General features: G+C 42.7%; 2 protein-coding genes across 3 annotated transcripts; one reads left to right on the top strand and one right to left on the bottom strand.

Annotated features, from left to right (window-relative positions):
- Positions 1–192: 192 nt before the first annotated feature.
- zgc:175280 (cationic amino acid transporter 2 family protein) lies at positions 193–7,601 on the bottom strand. The gene is made up of 12 exons (XM_060056776.1): positions 7,442–7,601; positions 5,423–5,793; positions 5,162–5,317; positions 4,677–4,839; positions 4,188–4,318; positions 3,494–3,716; positions 2,897–3,033; positions 2,528–2,630; positions 1,981–2,114; positions 1,403–1,569; positions 834–942; positions 193–751 (listed from the first exon to the last, which is right to left on the bottom strand). The coding sequence occupies exons 2-12, from the start codon at positions 5,790–5,792 to the stop codon at positions 642–644; spliced, it is 1,803 nt and encodes a 600-aa protein (XP_059912759.1). The 5' UTR covers position 5,793; positions 7,442–7,601; the 3' UTR covers positions 193–641.
- casr (calcium-sensing receptor) lies at positions 7,555–16,835 on the top strand. 2 transcript variants are annotated; one of them, XM_060056773.1, is made up of 7 exons: positions 7,555–8,920; positions 10,079–10,389; positions 10,740–11,046; positions 12,872–13,711; positions 14,198–14,428; positions 14,972–15,095; positions 15,354–16,835. In XM_060056773.1, exons 2-7 carry the CDS (start codon positions 10,202–10,204, stop codon positions 16,496–16,498), a joined length of 2,835 nt encoding a protein of 944 aa, XP_059912756.1. In that variant the 5' UTR covers positions 7,555–8,920; positions 10,079–10,201; the 3' UTR covers positions 16,499–16,835. The 2 variants fall into 2 exon arrangements, with proteins under 2 accessions (XP_059912756.1, XP_059912757.1); XM_060056774.1 differs by having other exon boundaries at positions 7,555–10,389.
- The last annotated feature ends 752 nt before the right edge of the window (positions 16,836–17,587 follow it).

Raw genomic sequence — 17,587 nt, forward strand, 5'->3', positions numbered from 1 at the left:
CATTTTATAAAACAGCTGTTTCAAAACACTGATCATTCAAATGAACATTCCAACTGAAATCCAACATGTCAAGCTCATTCCATCCACTATGTCGTAGATAAAATAGGAATTATTCATTTGTGGATTCATATAATACAAAATGTTAATAGTTGTTACTCAATACATTTTAAATAGCAAATTAAAAGGAATCTATTTAACTTGATAAATATTGACTTCCAATTTATTTTAAAATCTAAACATATATCTTAATCAAATACATCTTTATCATAAACTCATAACTCAGAATTCTAAATGAAATGTTTTCCCTTTCTTTTGTATATTATCCCAAAACATTTTAATGCATTTAATACACTTCAAAAAACATGCAATTAGTTAAATGAATACAATTCCCAAACAATTCAATATTATTTTCTCTGAGAAATACTATTGTTAGCTAAAAAAAATATTACATAAAAAATGTAGGCTACTTCAAAAATATAAAAAGTTTGGGCCATGATAGTTAAAAATGGAGGAAGAATTCAACGATGTTGGTCCTGAAAAACATGCTGCCTCCACTTGCAAGTCAGTTGATACAACAAATAAAAAGCACACATGACGTCTCACATCTGCAATCCACTGAAGCCTGCTCAGACTGTAAATCATTACTCAAAGTTTCTAGGGAGGTTCTGAATATTGACTTCATTTTGTGTGCTTTCAAGCCTTCTTTTCTGCACACTGTGCTGCACACCGTAGCAGAAGTAGATCAGTAGACCTGTGGAAAAATAAACAACTCCCATCATTTTTCACACTAACACAGCCACTGTTGTGAGTTGTTAACGGTTCACTTCCCATACCGACTGCCATCCACACGGCGTAGCGGGCCCACGTGTCGGATCCCAACTGGATCATGAGGTAGACGTTGACGAAAATGCTGAGGACGGGAAGCACGGGCAGGAAGGGAACCTGGAGGGGTCGCAGAGGAGGTCACATGGAGCGTTATTCATTTATCACAACCAGCAGAACAGCTAGAGGCCGGGTTTTGTTTTAAGAGATATCCGAACATGCAGCAGTCCTCAACGAATAAAGAGAGTGTTCTAACAAAAGCCCTCTTAACACAGGTTATTAGACTCGAATAGAATACAGCAATGTAATGATGAATAGAGTTGAGTAATTAAGAGTAGCCTATTAAAGAAGTCAATTAGAGTAGAACTGTTGAGTAGATTATCCAATAGATTATACTAGAGTAGACTCAATTAGTTTATATCATAGTAAAACAGAGTAGATTCGGGTCAATTAGAGCAGAGTTAAACAGAGTACAATAAAACACAACAGAACCCAATAGATTATAGGAGAGCAGAGATGAACAGAAGAGAGTATAATAAAAACAACGTGCAGTACGGTGCAGTACAGGTTCGCCTCGCACCATGAAGGTAGCAGTGGTGGAGTTCTGCGGCTGTCTCCAGATGGCAGCGACCAGCAGCACCACGAGCACCAGGATCCCGGTCAGGGCCAGGAGGCTCCACCACTCCTGGCTCCGTAGGGAGTCCCCTCCCTTACTAACCAGCAGGCTCATACCGATGGCTATGAAGACTGGAGGAACAGAGATTCATGGATTTTGTGGATCCACAACGAAATGCAGCGGTTCCAGTACACACCACTTGATTCACATTATAAAAGAGAACCAATGATGCAACATAGTGTGAAATATATAAGAAACAGGGTAAAAGACATGTAGGGATTAGAGGTAAAATTAGAGGGAGGGTAAGGGGTAAAAATTTGAGCTATTATACATTTTAAATGCTAAACAATATCTTAACACTTTTGTAAGGTTAGTCTTCGGGAGTTTAACATCATCAATATTCCAATACGCATAATACCACCACGACTTATAAGAATAATTAAAGTGATGAGGATAATATGGAATAAAATATATGATTCATAATATGTAGTTAGAATAACAGATCAAAAATCCCAATACAAGGTGATGAGGAGGCAGATTACTGATGGAGACGGTGAACATTGACACAGTGCTGGAGGTGCGAGGGGTGGCATGTGAGGGCGGAGACAGCGTGCTCATCAGAGAGAAGGATTCTGGATGGATGGAACCCGAGCCCTCAGTGAGATCCGCCTGGTACCTGGGTGGATATCACACGCTTTATTCCGTCTGTGACGTCCAAATGCACCATGCTACCAAACTAGAACTTCTAACATAACTTCATGCTTCAGGCTGTTATAGGGCCATTTCTGTGTCGATGAAGTAGGGATCAATCTCACTTCTCATATAGATCAGACTTGAATAATGAATTACTTTAAATGCGGACAATGTACCGTACATATGTCACATGTGTCTATTTTTGCATGTATCTTCCAAATGTCATACATTCCATGTCCAAAAACATTAATCTAACAAATGATCTACTTCATGATAGGTTATAATGAAGCAAATAGTAGGTTATCATCGCTGATTTACCATTGACACAATTCAATATTCACATTCTTTTGAAGTGTTGATATTTCAGCTAGTGGAAGAGGTTTGGTTTGACAGTACCTTAGTATGAGGATACACACGGCTACAAGAGTGTAGGCAAAGAGAGTTCCAATGGACATCAAGTCCACCAAGGCCTTCAGGTCGAACACCAGGGCCATGAACGCTGCACAGACACACACACACACATGCTTGTAAGCACACACACGTACACACACACACACACACACACACACACACACACACATCAGCGCACAAGCACACAGATACACACGTGTGCATAAGCACACACAAATACACAATTCATGTTGCGGCGTTTCAATGTTATACCCAATGTTACAACAGACTTAACCACATCACATACATGCACAGATACTTACACATACACATGCACACACATGGACACACACACACACACACTATAAAGTGTACCTGCAACAGCACCGGATACCAGCGTAGCAATGACTGGGCTCTGCCTGTCGCTCAACTTGCTGAGCACCTTGAAGAGCAGGCCGTCCCGGGACATGGCGTACAGAACCCGGGGCATGGGGAACATGGACCCCAGGAGGCTGGGGACAACACAACAACAACACATTGAAACCTCTTCCACCAAACATGCTCATGAATACATTGCAGTATTATGATTGTGATGAACTGGCTGTTGGTGGCGACACTGGTTGTAGCCCTGGGGAAAATGGCCGCTTATGGCCAAAGGTGTGGTCAAACCTAAAGAAAATAGAAGGCTTCGAGATCGCCATTCTACTGAAAGCTTTGGATAAAATGCTTAATGATCATAAAATGTAATAAATATGATTGAATCAAATTAATATTGTTAAATAATAATGTCATACAATTAAATAAATAATGGAATGTATTTATAAATGCAATTATATATTTAATAAAATAAATAAATAAATAGGAAACATATCCATTTATAATGTATTTTCTCCACATAAACAACCCAAGGCTTATGTGTGTGTGTGTGTGTGTGTGTGTGTGTGTGTGTGTTCATCTCCCATCAGCCAGCACCTGGTGGACAGGGCGCACAGCGAGCCCACGGCCACGGCGTACTTGGCCGGCGCCCAGCCGATGTAGTCGAAGGCCACAGGGAGCGGGCTCTGGACGCTGATCAGGTAGTAGGGCATCAGCAGGGTCAACGCCGCCGACACGCCGAAGTACGCCAGGAAGCAGATGAGGAGCGACGCCACGATGCCCAGCGGGATGGACCTCTGGGGGTTCTGGACCTCCTCTCCTGGGGGGGTCAAGGGATTGGTTTGATTGTTGTTATGTTTGTGTTGTGGCTCATTAATATTATACCGCCTATCTCGTTTTATTCATGCACTATTTGGACTCCTTGTCAAATGCCGCACTGCACTTTGATGACTAGTACCTCCTTGTGCAATGACAATGAAGTTGAATCTAATCTTATTTACTCTTTGGTTATTTAGCAAACTCTTTTAACCAAGGAGCCTCTCAGTGAAGGAAAGATAGGATTTGATTTGAAATTAGGGTACACATAATCATTTTAAATATTAGATTCAGATGGAGTATGAAGGGGTCAGGGTAAATTTCTCAAGGATGTGTACAGAGTAATTGAAACTTTGGGGTTCATCCAAGAACCCCTGGGATTCTAACACATTAACCACTAGACTATCTGGCCCATCCTTTTTGCATTACCTATCCTGTTATTTTATTGTAGTACTTGACTTCTTAATGAACCGACCTGTTGTGGCAATGCAGTCGAATCCCACGAAGGCATAGAAGCAGGTCGCTGCCCCTGATATGGTTCCATTCAGGCCGAAGGGGAAGAACCCTCCTTTACCATAGCTACTGGTTTCATTCAACGCCAGGGTACTGAGGGGAACACAGAGGGAGGGAGGTCATTATTGGTTCATTGATGGATAGATTCCTGGATGCTTTCATTCAATCATCCATTGAGTTCAGCTTTCCTAACCAATAAATGAATTACCTTAACGACTACGTAAATCATTAATTGATTTATTATTTAGGTTCCAATAGTATTACAGAAATACTTGCATACTATTTTATACTATTGTACAATGTTATACAAAATACAGTGTATATTTGAATATATTATATTATAATGTGACCACAATTGCCTGCAATTGTAATTATATCATTGTATATTCTATAATATATATTGATAAATATTTCCACGTGTTTCATTCAGTAAAAAGGTTAAGTTCCAAACCCATATAGTGTTTCGTTGAGAATGGACTCCTCACTGGTGTACCAGTTATCAATGTCCCCCTTTATGAAGCCGCTGATAATCACAAACAGCAACACCAGGATGTTCAGCGCTGTGAAGATCTTATTGACAATAGCAGACTCTTTGGCTCCAAACGCAAGAATCCCTGAGAAGAAAGTTGGCAGAAAATGACCTTTGAATTGAATTATGGGAAAACAATTCCTAGATACACAGCACGTTGATTTTAACAGAAAACATATGTTTATTACATGTATATGCAGCATTTGATTTATTGAAAACATGTTCATAATTCCAAAAGATATATATGAAATCTGTTGAAAAGCCTGATTAGGATATACAGTATATTAGGTTATATATTCATTCATTCTCTCACCTTGATTACAAAAATGCATTTCTAAAGATGTAGTTCATCCTTAAATATATATGTTGTGATACTTATGTTTACAGCAGACTATGTATACAAATACCTGCTAGTAACATTATGAGGCCGGCCGCAAAGAAGTCTGGGTAAGGCGCCAGACCGGGAAGATCGATGGCGGCCATGTTTCTTAGCGATCCGGCGATAGCGTTCCCGATGAGGTCATCGAAGGTTCCACTCCAGGCCCGGGCCACGCTGGACGTTCCTGAGCAGCAGGTGAGTGCAGAGACACGGTGCTCACATTGCTTACGGGAATTCAGATATTAAAAGTAGGATTCAGATTCATAATCTATGTTAGATAGGTCTATACCGATGACGTAGGACAGCAGCAGGTTCCAGCCCGTCACGAAGGCCCATATCTCCCCGACCGTCACGTAGCTGTACAGGTAGGCCGAGCCCGTCTTGGGGACCCGCGCCCCGAACTCAGCGTAACACAGCCCCGCAAAGACAGACGCGACGGCGGCCACCAGGAAGGAGACGATGATGCTGGGCCCGGACACGGTCCTCGCCACCTCCCCCGACAGCACGTACACACCGGCCCCCAGGGTGCTGCCCACGCCCAGAGCCACCAGGTCCAGCGTGGTCAGGTTACGCCGGAAGTTGGACTCCTCACCCTCAGGCTCCAGGGGTTTGGTCCTGGACAGGCTCCTCAGGAACCGCAGTACCTGGGCCCCAGACATGCTGGCAGAAAACCATCTGTATTTAGCGTTCACGTTCATCTAAAGCAGCTCAAGTGGAATTCAGGTAGTTCTCGTTGAGATGCAGATAGGGCGTTAGGGCGTCTTGGTTGAGGGGGTATGTAGGTAGACTGCCGTTTAGACCGGGAGCCGAAAGGGGAAATAGCAAAATATATTTAAAAAATGTCATTAAAATAAATTAAACAACAAGAGAACCTAGCTTTTTGCCGTTCACATTGCCAGGGTATCCATTCTAATCAACAGTGAGGACACAGCTAACCCCCTGCAGAGTAGGACGTGGAACTCATGGCTCTGAACATAAGCCACGGTTCAGTCTGCTGCCTGGCCCCAAACATCCATCCAGTTGACACGTACTCGCAAGCAATGTAGAGATTGATCTCCAGAACACCCCAGTTATCATCCCAGTAGAACAGCCGACCACCAGACACTCTGATCAACTCATAAAAAGTCAGGTCAGCTGTCTCTTAATCAGCCTCCCGGATGCACAGTGTAAAACACGGTCAATATCTTCCTAGGAGTGGTACCATACACCCTGAAAGGAGGGATCCATAGTATTTCTCCCTAAGGTTTCTTCCTTGCTGGTATTTGAGTGGTACCTCTAAGGGTTAAGGCGCCAGTGAAGCCCTTTCAGTCTGTGATGACGTCTCAGGATATAAACCGGACAGATTGATGGACGGTTCAAACAAACCTGACCTCGGAGAAGAAACATTCCCAAGCGGACCAGGTAAATAATACATTTCTAAGGGTTTATGTTCACAACTCTTGTAAGTACACACATGCGTTACATAGTTCATATTCATTCAGATTTTACAGTAAGGGCAATAACTTGAGTAGTAACACAGAAGGAGAGAGGGAAGGGTAAAACGTTATAAAATGTATAATCCAGATTATTTGAATTAAACCTAGCACATTGTATGCAAGTAAATATATACAGGCAAAAATATAAACACATAAAAGTTACTTGGGCACTGCAGATACATATTGTCCAAGTTAGCATTGCCAAAATAAAAACATCACCCTAAATCTCAACCTTAAGGCTATTCATAAGGATATACGTGAATCTTAGTGCTCAACACTGTAACTAGGGTTTAAGGCTCATTACTTTCAAAGTTTTGTAGGTAAAGACAGAGTAGATTCACTGCATTTAAAGAGCTAAAAAAATATAGGCTAACTAAAATCGAACAGAAGTATGCAGTATGCATAACAAGATGGTATCTCAAGTAATATTGAGACAAGGACAAATATGCTTAAATCCCATTTGGGCACATGATAATATTGATTATATCAAATTATTATAAAATATAATATGAATGAAAATTTAATTAATGTGGAAAGACTTGTTAAATGTGAAAGTCCAAATCACCAAAGCATTATAACATCAAAAACTAAACAAAACATCATCATTAGAAACTGATTTCAATGTTTTAGTTTAATCTGAATTAAGTGCCCCGAAACCTCTTTCCCCAATGTTTCCCCAATTTCTTTCATTACCGCTGAAAAGAGCTTTCTCCTCTCTGAGTCTGATCTTTTTAAACAATGAAAGAAAAATATTATTTGATGATAAAGTATCACAATTCAAATGGGAGGTTTTTGAATTAAAGAATTGTTCCATCGAAGCAGTTTACACTTACCTTTGAGCTGTTGGATGATGCTGTAAGTCGCCAAGTTTCTAAACTAGACTATTTTAGAGTAAATCTCTTCCATTTATCTGCCTTCTTCGAAAATCCCACATCTTGAGGTACCCACATTTTTGACACATTATGTTACATTTCAGGTGTACATGCCATTTCTGGAAAAAGACAGATTGGATTCATTTGACAGGTTGTTTATGAACTTGGTTTAAACAAAATCCTATGTAAGTAATTTTCTACTTTTTGCCACTTTTGATTCACCATTCACTCAGTGATTAATTTACAGTATGTAGATGTGTTTTACTTTTTTTAAACAATATCCCACAGGCCTTGTCATAATTTCCACATTACATCAAATTAAAGTGTTTACATTTCCTGCAATAAGGTGATCTCTTACTAACCAGATACTGGAAGTCCACATCATGATTGGATTTTATTAGGATGGGGACATCTGCTTAGCAACAAATTGATGACTTGCTCATTAGAGTGTGAGAAGAACGCTAAGAGCAATCCATTTGTCCCTGGAAATGTGCCGGTACCATGAATTAATGCTAGCAGCAGGAGAGTGTCCAGCAGTGATTGTAGACCAACACACAGGCAGAGAGTGCAGTGAGAGTGAGAGTGAGTATGAGAGTGAAAAAGAAAAACATTAATAGCTAAATGATAAAAGGATAGATAGATTGATAGAGAGATGGACAGACAGACAGGCAGACAGACAGGCAGGCAGGCAGACAGACAGACAGACAGACAGACAGACAGACAGACAGACAGACAGACAGACAGACAGACAGACAGGCAGACAGACAGACAGACAGACAGACAGACAGACAGACAGACACACACACAGACACACAGACACACAGACACACAGACACACAGACACACAGACACACAGACACACAGACACACAGTTAGGTAGATAGATATGGAGGCAAGTGGGTATGGTAGATTGGTGGCAATAGTTATGCAACTCCCAGCTGTGAAAAGTTTCTGAGTTCGAGTCCTAATCTCGGCACACTACCTTTACGCACCCTAGAGCAAGAAGTGTATGCTTATTAATGACATATCCAAAAACGATAATCACTGCTAGCTGCTGTTTGATAACTTTCCTCCTGCTATGGCTGTCTCGTTGTGTTAGTTGTTGCCCTATAGGCTGCTGTAGCCTGAGCTTTTAGCTTGCTTACTTTAAACCTAGTAAATTGCTAAATAAAAGACGTTAAATAAACATGTGACCCAATTTGTAAATAGCCTGCCCCTCTTTGGTGCCATGTCGCTCATGGAGTCAGGAGCTGGGATTGGTTAATGACTTCATTAGCTGAAGGGAATGTACTGGCGCTCTCCCAGTTAATGATTCATCTAACGGAACAGGTCCAGTCTTCCCTTTGTCTGAGAAACTCACACAGGACACATCAGACACGGGCCTCCTGAGATGTGCTGAACTTCATACAGCTGTATTTAAATTAACATTCAAGAATTCTGGTAAGGAAACTATTTTATTTAAAACTAAAGCAAGTGGAATTTGGGGACTTTTGGTGACTTTGGCGATTGTACTATTCTGGTTACGCATACAATTATATTCTGTCTAGTATTAATGAAGTAATTGCTGTTGATTGTTGGACCTTGAAAATAATAGCAATGTTATGATAGAGATTCAAAAGCTCTTTATAATATTCATAATCATACGATTTCATTTTGTTGGGAAAATACAATTGGCTTTTGATGATGCTAGAATTGGGCTTTTAGGTGTTTTTTCTATTTGTCCATGTGGGCCTACAGGAAAGTTGGAGTGCCTACATCACATTGATGGATATCTCTCGATTATGAAATCCACCACACAAATTGGACACTATTATATCTGGAGAGGCTTACCAACAGAAAACCAATGTGCATCATCATCTCCATAACGGTTCTACTTTGTTCAGCATACCATTATAGAAAGTGGTTGTGTAAAATGGAATCCTTCCACAAAAACATCTCTCTGTAATGTTTATGTTTGTAGTAAGTGGCCCTCCAGATATTCTCTTAATGGCCGCTGCCATCGTACGGCGGCACAGCGTTTTTTTTTTTCTTCCAGGATTAGAAGCCAGATGGAGGGCCCGGCCATCACACTTTTCCATGGTGACCGCTTTTTACAAGCCAGCGCGTTCTAGACCCCATCGCTCGCAGGAAGCCTGCTCACTCAAGCGTGACTCTCTCCCTCTCTCGACGTGCGAGCTGAGGCACTTCAAGCAGCGTCCGTATAATCTGCTGCCCTGGGTGACGACGGGAATATAAACACCGGCTAATGCTCATACTTCCAGGGGGAGACATAACTATAAAATGATGCAGAAAAGGACAGGAACCGATAAGATATTTTGAAAACAATTCGTACAATACTTTGGTGGTAACCACTGGGTTGGAGGAAGCTCTGTATGCCATTCACTGGGCATTCCTACAGGTTCCCTTAGGAATTGTACATATTCATACAACACAATAGTGTTAATTTTATATTAATATTTCCATTATTGCATATGCATAGTAATGGTATAAAGTCATTGATGCTAAATTGAATTGTTGTTTCAGCGAAGTGTAAAGAAAAGTGCATTTTCCCATGTTAGACACTTAATGGAAACGTGTAATGTTTTCTTGTTCCTGCAGGCGTTTTTTAAACCGTACAACCATGAGCGGGACCAAACCAGATCGCAGGCAGACCTATGGACCACAATGAGGCCATCAGGGAGCTTCTGAAGGAATACAATCTTTGTTTGACCAAAGGAAGGGATGGCGTTTTTACTGGGCTATTATCTGCTGCTCCTGGGGTCCGTCCAGCTGACCTCAACCTACGGGCCCTATCAGAGAGCACAGAAGACCGGGGATATTCTCCTTGGGGGTCTCTTCCCCATACACTTTGGAGTCGCTTCTAAAGACCAGGACCTGGCGGCCAGGCCAGAGTCCACTCAGTGTGTGAGGTAACGTGTCCCTCGTTGGTTTAAAATCCATCTGTGGATCAATCTATCAATCAGCAATTGAATTGATATGGTTTCATGTGGATGTCAAATAAAATAATCCACACTTTTGACCATGCTTTTGGGGACAGGATAGTGTTGTCAGGGGGTGAGGGTGTTAAACTCCCAGCAAAAATGTACTTTGATGGCCGTGGCCCTCAAAGTACCCTGTGGTGGGCGCCCTCGAGCAAGATGCCCTGCCTAATACCTGACCTGCTGCTATCTGAATTCACAGGGAGTCGCTCGGAATGAAAGCATCTGAAAAAAAAACAACACAAACTAGTAACCAGTGGCCCCAAATGTCCCTCTGGCAGGTACAACTTCAGGGGCTTCCGCTGGCTGCAGGCCATGATCTTCGCCATCGATGAGATCAACAACAGCAGCTCCCTCCTGCCCAACATCACCCTGGGCTACAGGATCTACGACACCTGCAACACCGTGTCCAAGGCGCTCGAGGCCACGCTGAGCTTCGTGGCACAGAACAAGATGGACTCCATCAACCTGGACGAGTTCTGCAACTGCACCGACCACATCCCCTCCACCATCGCCGTGGTGGGGGCGTCAGGCTCCGCCGTCTCCACCGCCGTGGCCAACCTCCTGAGTCTGTTTTACATCCCTCAGGTGAGCCCTGCCCGGTCACTCCCCCTGGATGCTGTCAGCCTCTCTATAGGGGCTGACTCCCTCCGATTTGGTAACCAAATCTGAGCATTGGGAAACGGCTCATACTGACAGACACGCCCCCGCTTGATGACCGGGACGTCTAGATAAGGGGAAAACATCTCTTCTGCTGCTGTGTGCTTGTGAACATGATTGAATAAATAAATTCCATCTGCAAGATCATGTTTTGGCCCTAAAATATTGGCCAAAATTTATATAACTAGACAATATACACAGATAAATTACACACACATATGCATATATATGCATACATACATACATGCATACATACATACATACATACATACATACATACATACATACATACATACATACATACATACATACATACATACATACATACATACATACATACATACACACATACATACACACATACATACATGCATACATACATACATACATACATACATACATACATACATACATACATACATACATACATATGTATGTATGTATGTATGTATGTATTCTATGTATGTATCGTAAATACATACATACATAGAATTAATGTTTTTTCCTATAATAATAATCTTCATATCAACATGTTATGGTTGAGTGCTGTGGCACGACAGAGGTAGAAACAGAGGATCTGTGTGTTAATATTGGACAGAACAACCACAAACGTCACCCACACAAAGATGTCACAGACCCATTGTGAATGTTATGGACACACACACTCCCTGTGTTTACTGTTACTTACCAAGGCTTTCCCTTTGGCAGCTCCTAGTTTTGTCATGATGACCCCTTTTAAGTCAGATGACCCTCGCCAGAATGACAGCAGTGGGCCAGGCAATCAACGTCAAATTCTAGTAGTTCCATATTATCTTGTTATCACAAGCACACTTCTGCGTGTGCCAATTATCTATAGTACACCCATTTGACCTTCATAATCCCTCTGTAGAACATAAACAATTGATGACCCATCTCTTCAGAAACCTTCAATTTACTACAACTTCTCTGTTGTGTTCAGGACATCTCCTACGTTGAGCACCAGCTCCTTTTACACACTTGACCACAGTCTTGTGACACCTTTGTGTTCTTGAGTCATAGAGCTGCTCTACACTGTGTCCAGTTGGTTTGTTTAGAAATGTTCTTACACTTTCACACTTGCTTCAACATTGTTGGTCTGCCTTGATTGTTCGCAAAGTCATTTTAGATAGAGTTGTCTGCTGAACGATTATGTTATGTGATGTAAATATGATGTCATTGTAAACGTGAATGTATGTGAATGTGATGCAATATGAATGTGTGTGAACGTGCAACCCAGTCTGAAAATTCTTGAATAGTTTTTTTGGACTATTAGGTCTGGGAAGAACTTCAGTTGAAGCATATGCTAAGGCTTTATGAGTCACTTCTTTTAGGGTTGGAGCCCCTAGATTGATAATTGTTCTTGTCCATTAGACCCACTTTGATATAAAAGAGAATCCAGGACAGTCGGGTACATCATACATAAATAGGAAGCACATTTCAAAATTGTTATTTTAATGTCTAATCTATATCCAAATATTGCTTTTTACACCTTCAGCCATCTTGTTTGTTGTCAAAGACAGAAACTCACATCTCGTGACGTGGAAGCAGACTTATAGAAAAGGAAGGAATTTCACATTATTTTGAGGCATTATTGTGAAATTACTATGTTTTCCGCTTTGGACCAACATAACTATACTACATTGTGGTGTGAGACTGGGATGAAATGTGATGTAATGTGAATGTTTGCGATTGTGAATGTGATGTAAATGTAGCTTAATCTGAATGCATTCTATAGATCAGTTATGCTTCCTCCAGCCGGTTGCTGAGCAACAAGAACCAGTACAAGTCCTTCATGAGAACCATCCCCACTGACGAGTACCAGGCCACTGCCATGGCCGACATCATCGCCTACTTCCAGTGGAACTGGGTCATCGCCGTGGCCTCGGACGACGAGTACGGACGCCCGGGCATCGAGAAGTTTGAGAAGGAGATGGAGGAGCGGGACATCTGCATTCACCTAAACGAATTCATCTCACAGTACTTTGAAGACCACGAGATCCAAGCCTTGGTGGACCGCATTGAGAACTCCACGGCCAAAGTGATCGTGGTTTTCGCCAGTGGTCCCGACGTGGAGCCCTTGATCAAGGAGATGGCCAGGAGAAACATCACCGACCGCCTCTGGCTGGCCAGCGAGGCGTGGGCCAGCTCCTCGCTGATCGCCAAACCAGAGTACCTTGACGTCATGGCCGGCACTATCGGCTTCGCCCTGAGGCCTGGCCATATTCCGGGGTTCAAGGAGTTCCTCCAGCAGGTGCAGCCCAAGAAGGTCAGCCACAACGAGTTCATCCGGGAGTTCTGGGAGGAAACCTTCAACTGCTACCTGGAGGACAGCTTGAGGCTGCAGGAGAGCGAGAACGGCACAGAGAGCTCGCGGCCGCTGTGCTCGGGCGATGAGGACATCACCAGCGCTGAGACGCCGTATCTGGACTACACGCACCTCCGTATCTCCTACAACGTGTACGTGGCCGTCTACTCCATCGCCCAGGCCCTGCAGGACATACTCACCTGCACCCCTGGCAGAGGGCTTTTCGCTAACAGCTCCTGCGCAGATACGAAAGATATGGAGGCGTGGCAGGTAAGGAGACGCAGTGATGAGAGAGCAAGTGGATAGACTGATGGGTCATCAAGGAACATTTAGGATTAGAGAGTATATGTATTTGACAGGGGGTTACAAAAGGGTTACAGATTGAATACAGAGACAGGTTATGAAGGAGCAGGAATGGGTTAAACAATGAATGCAGACATGGACATATCATCACAGAGCAAGAAGGTGTTAGAATGTACATTTATGGAGCTGGTAAGAGTTGGGCTCTTGCTCAATTATGCACAATTATTCAGGTAAACTGAGGCAATCTAATCCATTACGTTTCAGATGGCAGTCGAACTCAACATACTCACTGCCTGCCACCACACTATCCTGCACCCTATCAAAATCTATCAACCATTTTAATGTTCAGTGCACTTACTTAGTTGTAATCTTAAAACAGGCGACGCAGCTAAATATGTGAGGGCTTCATCATTTGAAGTTTCCATCCATTGCACACTGCTCTCTGCTCCACAGGTCCTGAAGCAGCTGAGACATTTGGATTACATCGACAGCATTGGGGAGAAGGTACACTTTGATGAGAACGCTGAGATGTGGGGGAACTACACCATCATCAACTGGCATAGGTCAACAGAAGATGCGTCCGTGGTGTTTGAGGAGATCGGCTTCTACAACATGCACATCAAAAAGGGATCCAAGCTCTACATCGACAATGCCAAGATACTGTGGAATGGATACAGCACAGAGGTTATTCACCTACTTAGGGAAATATTTTCCATTACACTCTCTCTCCCTCTCTCTCTCTCTCTCTCTCTCTCTCTCTCTCTCTCTCTCTCTCTCTCTCTCTCTCTCTCTCTCTCTCTCTCTCTCTCTCTATCTATCTCTCTCTCTCTCTCTCTCTCTCTCTCTCTCTCTCTCTCTCTCTCTCTCTCTCTCTCTCTCTCTCTCTCATCCATAATGTGATGTAAGTCAACAATTAAACACATTTTTTCCATTACACTCTCTCTCCCTCTTCCTCTCTCCCTCTTCCTCTCTCTCTCTCTCTCTCTCTCTCTCTCTCTCTCTCTCTCTCTCTCTCTCTCTCTCTCTCTCTCTCTCTCTCTCTCTCTCTCTCTCTCTCTCTCTCTCTCTCATCCAGAATGTGATGTAAGTCAACAATTAAACAAATTAATAACTATAATTTTTTACAATAATGATCCTCTAAGGAAGATTTTCAGTGTTTGATAGTGTTGTGACTGCAGGTATACTAATTTCTATACTCACATGCTCTTCTGCTATCATACACTCCAGCTGCCGTTTTCAAACTGCAGTGAGGACTGCGACCCAGGCACCAGAAAGGGCATCATAGACAGCGAGCCCACTTGCTGTTTTGAATGCAAAGAGTGCTCTGATGGAGAATACAGTAACCATAAAGGTATGAATTCATGAAATACCTAAACTCCCATTGTTTCACACTCACTTGTAGTTGAAGAGAATACACCGTTGCTGCTGCATTTAAGTGCCTTTATAACTAGATATTCATTGTTTGTTTTGTTGTTTGCACATTTCTGTCTGCTGGTTTATTTTATTTGATTTATTACAACCAGTCAAAGTTTTGAATCTTGGATAACAACTTGTTACTGTGGCAGTGTGAAGGCGGGCATGTGATTTTGTTTGTTTATCCATCATGCAGATGCCAGTGTTTGCACCAAATGTCCAAACAACTCGTGGTCCAACGGGAATCACACGTTCTGCTTTCTGAAAGAGATCGAGTTCCTCGCATGGACGGAGCCCTTCGGCATAGCCCTGACAATATTCGCAGTGCTGGGAGTCTTGCTGACGGCCTTCGTCCTAGGGGTGTTTGCCCGATTCCGCAACACTCCCATCGTGAAGGCCACCAACCGGGAGCTGTCCTACCTCCTCCTCTTCTCCCTGGTCTGCTGCTTCTCCAGCTCTCTTATGTTCATCGGCGAACCCCAGGACTGGACGTGCCGCCTGCGCCAGCCGGCCTTCGGGATCAGCTTCGTCCTCTGCATCTCCTGCATCCTGGTCAAGACCAACCGCGTGCTGCTCGTCTTCGAGGCCAAGATCCCCACCAGTCTCCACCGCAAGTGGTGGGGCCTGAACCTGCAGTTCTTGCTGGTGTTCCTGTGCACCTTCGTCCAGGTGATGATTTGCGTGGTCTGGCTCTACAACGCCCCGCCGGCCAGCTCCAAGAACCACGACATCGATGAGATCATCTTCATCACCTGCAACGAGGGCTCCATGATGGCCCTGGGCTTTCTGATCGGCTACACCTGTCTCCTTGCCGCCATTTGCTTCTTCTTCGCGTTCAAATCGCGCAAACTCCCGGAGAACTTCACAGAGGCGAAGTTCATCACGTTCAGCATGCTGATATTCTTCATCGTTTGGATCTCATTCATCCCGGCGTACTTCAGCACCTACGGCAAGTTTGTGTCGGCGGTGGAGGTGATCGCTATACTGGCGTCCAGCTTCGGCCTTTTGGCTTGCCTCTTCTTCCACAAGGTGTACATCATCCTCTTCAAGCCCTCCAGGAACACCATTGAGGAAGTCCGCTGCAGCACCGCGGCGCACGCCTTCAAAGTGGCTGCCAAAGCCACCCTCAAGCACAACACGGCGTCCAGGAAGAGATCAGGCAGCAACGGCGGGTCTTCAGGCTCATCCCCCTCCTCGTCCATAAGCCTCAAGACCAACGGTAACGACTGTGAGCCCAGCGCAGGCCAGCCCAGGATCCACAGGCCCAGGGTGAGCTTCGGGAGTGGAACAGTCACTCTGTCCCTGAGCTTCGACGAGTCGAGAAGGAGTTCAGTCATGTGATGTAACCTCACGCTTGGGAACATTGCAAGCCCATTGCGAATCCATTGGCCATTCCCTTATTTGAAGTCCATAACCATTAAAATGTCTGTCTGATATGATGACAAAGATGGCATACTGTAGATGTTGAAACTTGGTGATTCAGAATTGTAAATAATTTTCACATCAACATCAACTTGGAATATTTATTGAAATGATTTGGACTGTACAGTAAATCTTTACATTTCATTTGACTATGTAATAGATGCAATTTGTTTCAATTAGTCAACTTATTCAATATTCCGTACATTGTATTCTCGTTTTCTCAATAATTATAACAACATGGTAAATAATTAATTATTACAATAAAAGTAAAGCAGTTCAATTCAAATCAAAGAATGAGTATTTGTATTTATTCATTGCTTAATTTTATACTTGTTCATCAAGTGGATTGCAGAGATTAGTAAACAATTTAATTTGATTGACTGTATAAAACCTCTATAAAAGTATATGTCATAGGCCTACTAGAGTATCTACTTTAATACTACTTTTGGATATAATATTGGATAATAAGTTAAAAGTTTCTTAAGTAAATTTCTCACGTTGTTGATTTACATGGCATGTTTGGATAGGTTTTCAGACTGACATTTTTAGTCTAGGTGCTGGGAAAGTTTTGTATGCGCTTCATTTAGCGGAGAATATCTCAACTGTTAGACTAATATAACCCCAGTGAACAACATGGGATGTGTGACAAAATCTCTATCCGGGACGAAAGTCCTGAAAATGACCACAACAGGTGACACTAGTATCACACTACGTGGTGAATGGGACTTTTTTTTTCCTTTATAGATATTCTCATACTTTTTTACAAGATGAATCTTCATATTAAGAGAAATACTTTTTGTATTACACTTTGTCTAAAAAATGTAAAAAAATATGCAAATGAGGCAATATCTCATTCAATATGCGTAGCCTACATAAATCCTAGAGGTCCTGGATACGATTTGTATGCACTTCATTTAGCGAAGATTATCTCAACTGTTATAGACTAATATGACCCCAGTGAACAACGTGGGATGTGTGAAAAAATCTCTATCCGGGGCGAAAGGCCTG

The sequence above is a fragment of the Gadus macrocephalus genome, chromosome 7 (genome assembly GCF_031168955.1).
Source record: "Gadus macrocephalus chromosome 7, ASM3116895v1".
Classification (NCBI taxonomy): Eukaryota; Metazoa; Chordata; class Actinopteri; order Gadiformes; family Gadidae; genus Gadus; species Gadus macrocephalus.

Bases quoted from the DNA above. Each gene is read 5' to 3' on its own strand.
- zgc:175280 (XM_060056776.1), bottom strand. From the start codon at position 5,792: ATGTCTGGGGCCCAGGTACTGCGGTTCCTGAGGAGCCTGTCCAGGACC. The intron at 2,631-2,896 runs GTACACTTTATA...GTGTCTGTGCAG, and splicing joins GGTATCCGGTGCTGTTGCAG to CGTTCATGGCCCTGGTGTTC. The intron at 943-1,402 runs GTGCGAGGCGAA...CGACCCCTCCAG, and splicing joins CCACCACTGCTACCTTCATG to GTTCCCTTCCTGCCCGTGCT.
- casr (XM_060056774.1), top strand. From the start codon at position 10,202: ATGGCGTTTTTACTGGGCTATTATCTGCTGCTCCTGGGGTCCGTCCAG. The intron at 10,390-10,739 runs GTAACGTGTCCC...TCCCTCTGGCAG, and splicing joins GAGTCCACTCAGTGTGTGAG to GTACAACTTCAGGGGCTTCC. The intron at 11,047-12,871 runs GTGAGCCCTGCC...TGCATTCTATAG, and splicing joins GTCTGTTTTACATCCCTCAG to ATCAGTTATGCTTCCTCCAG.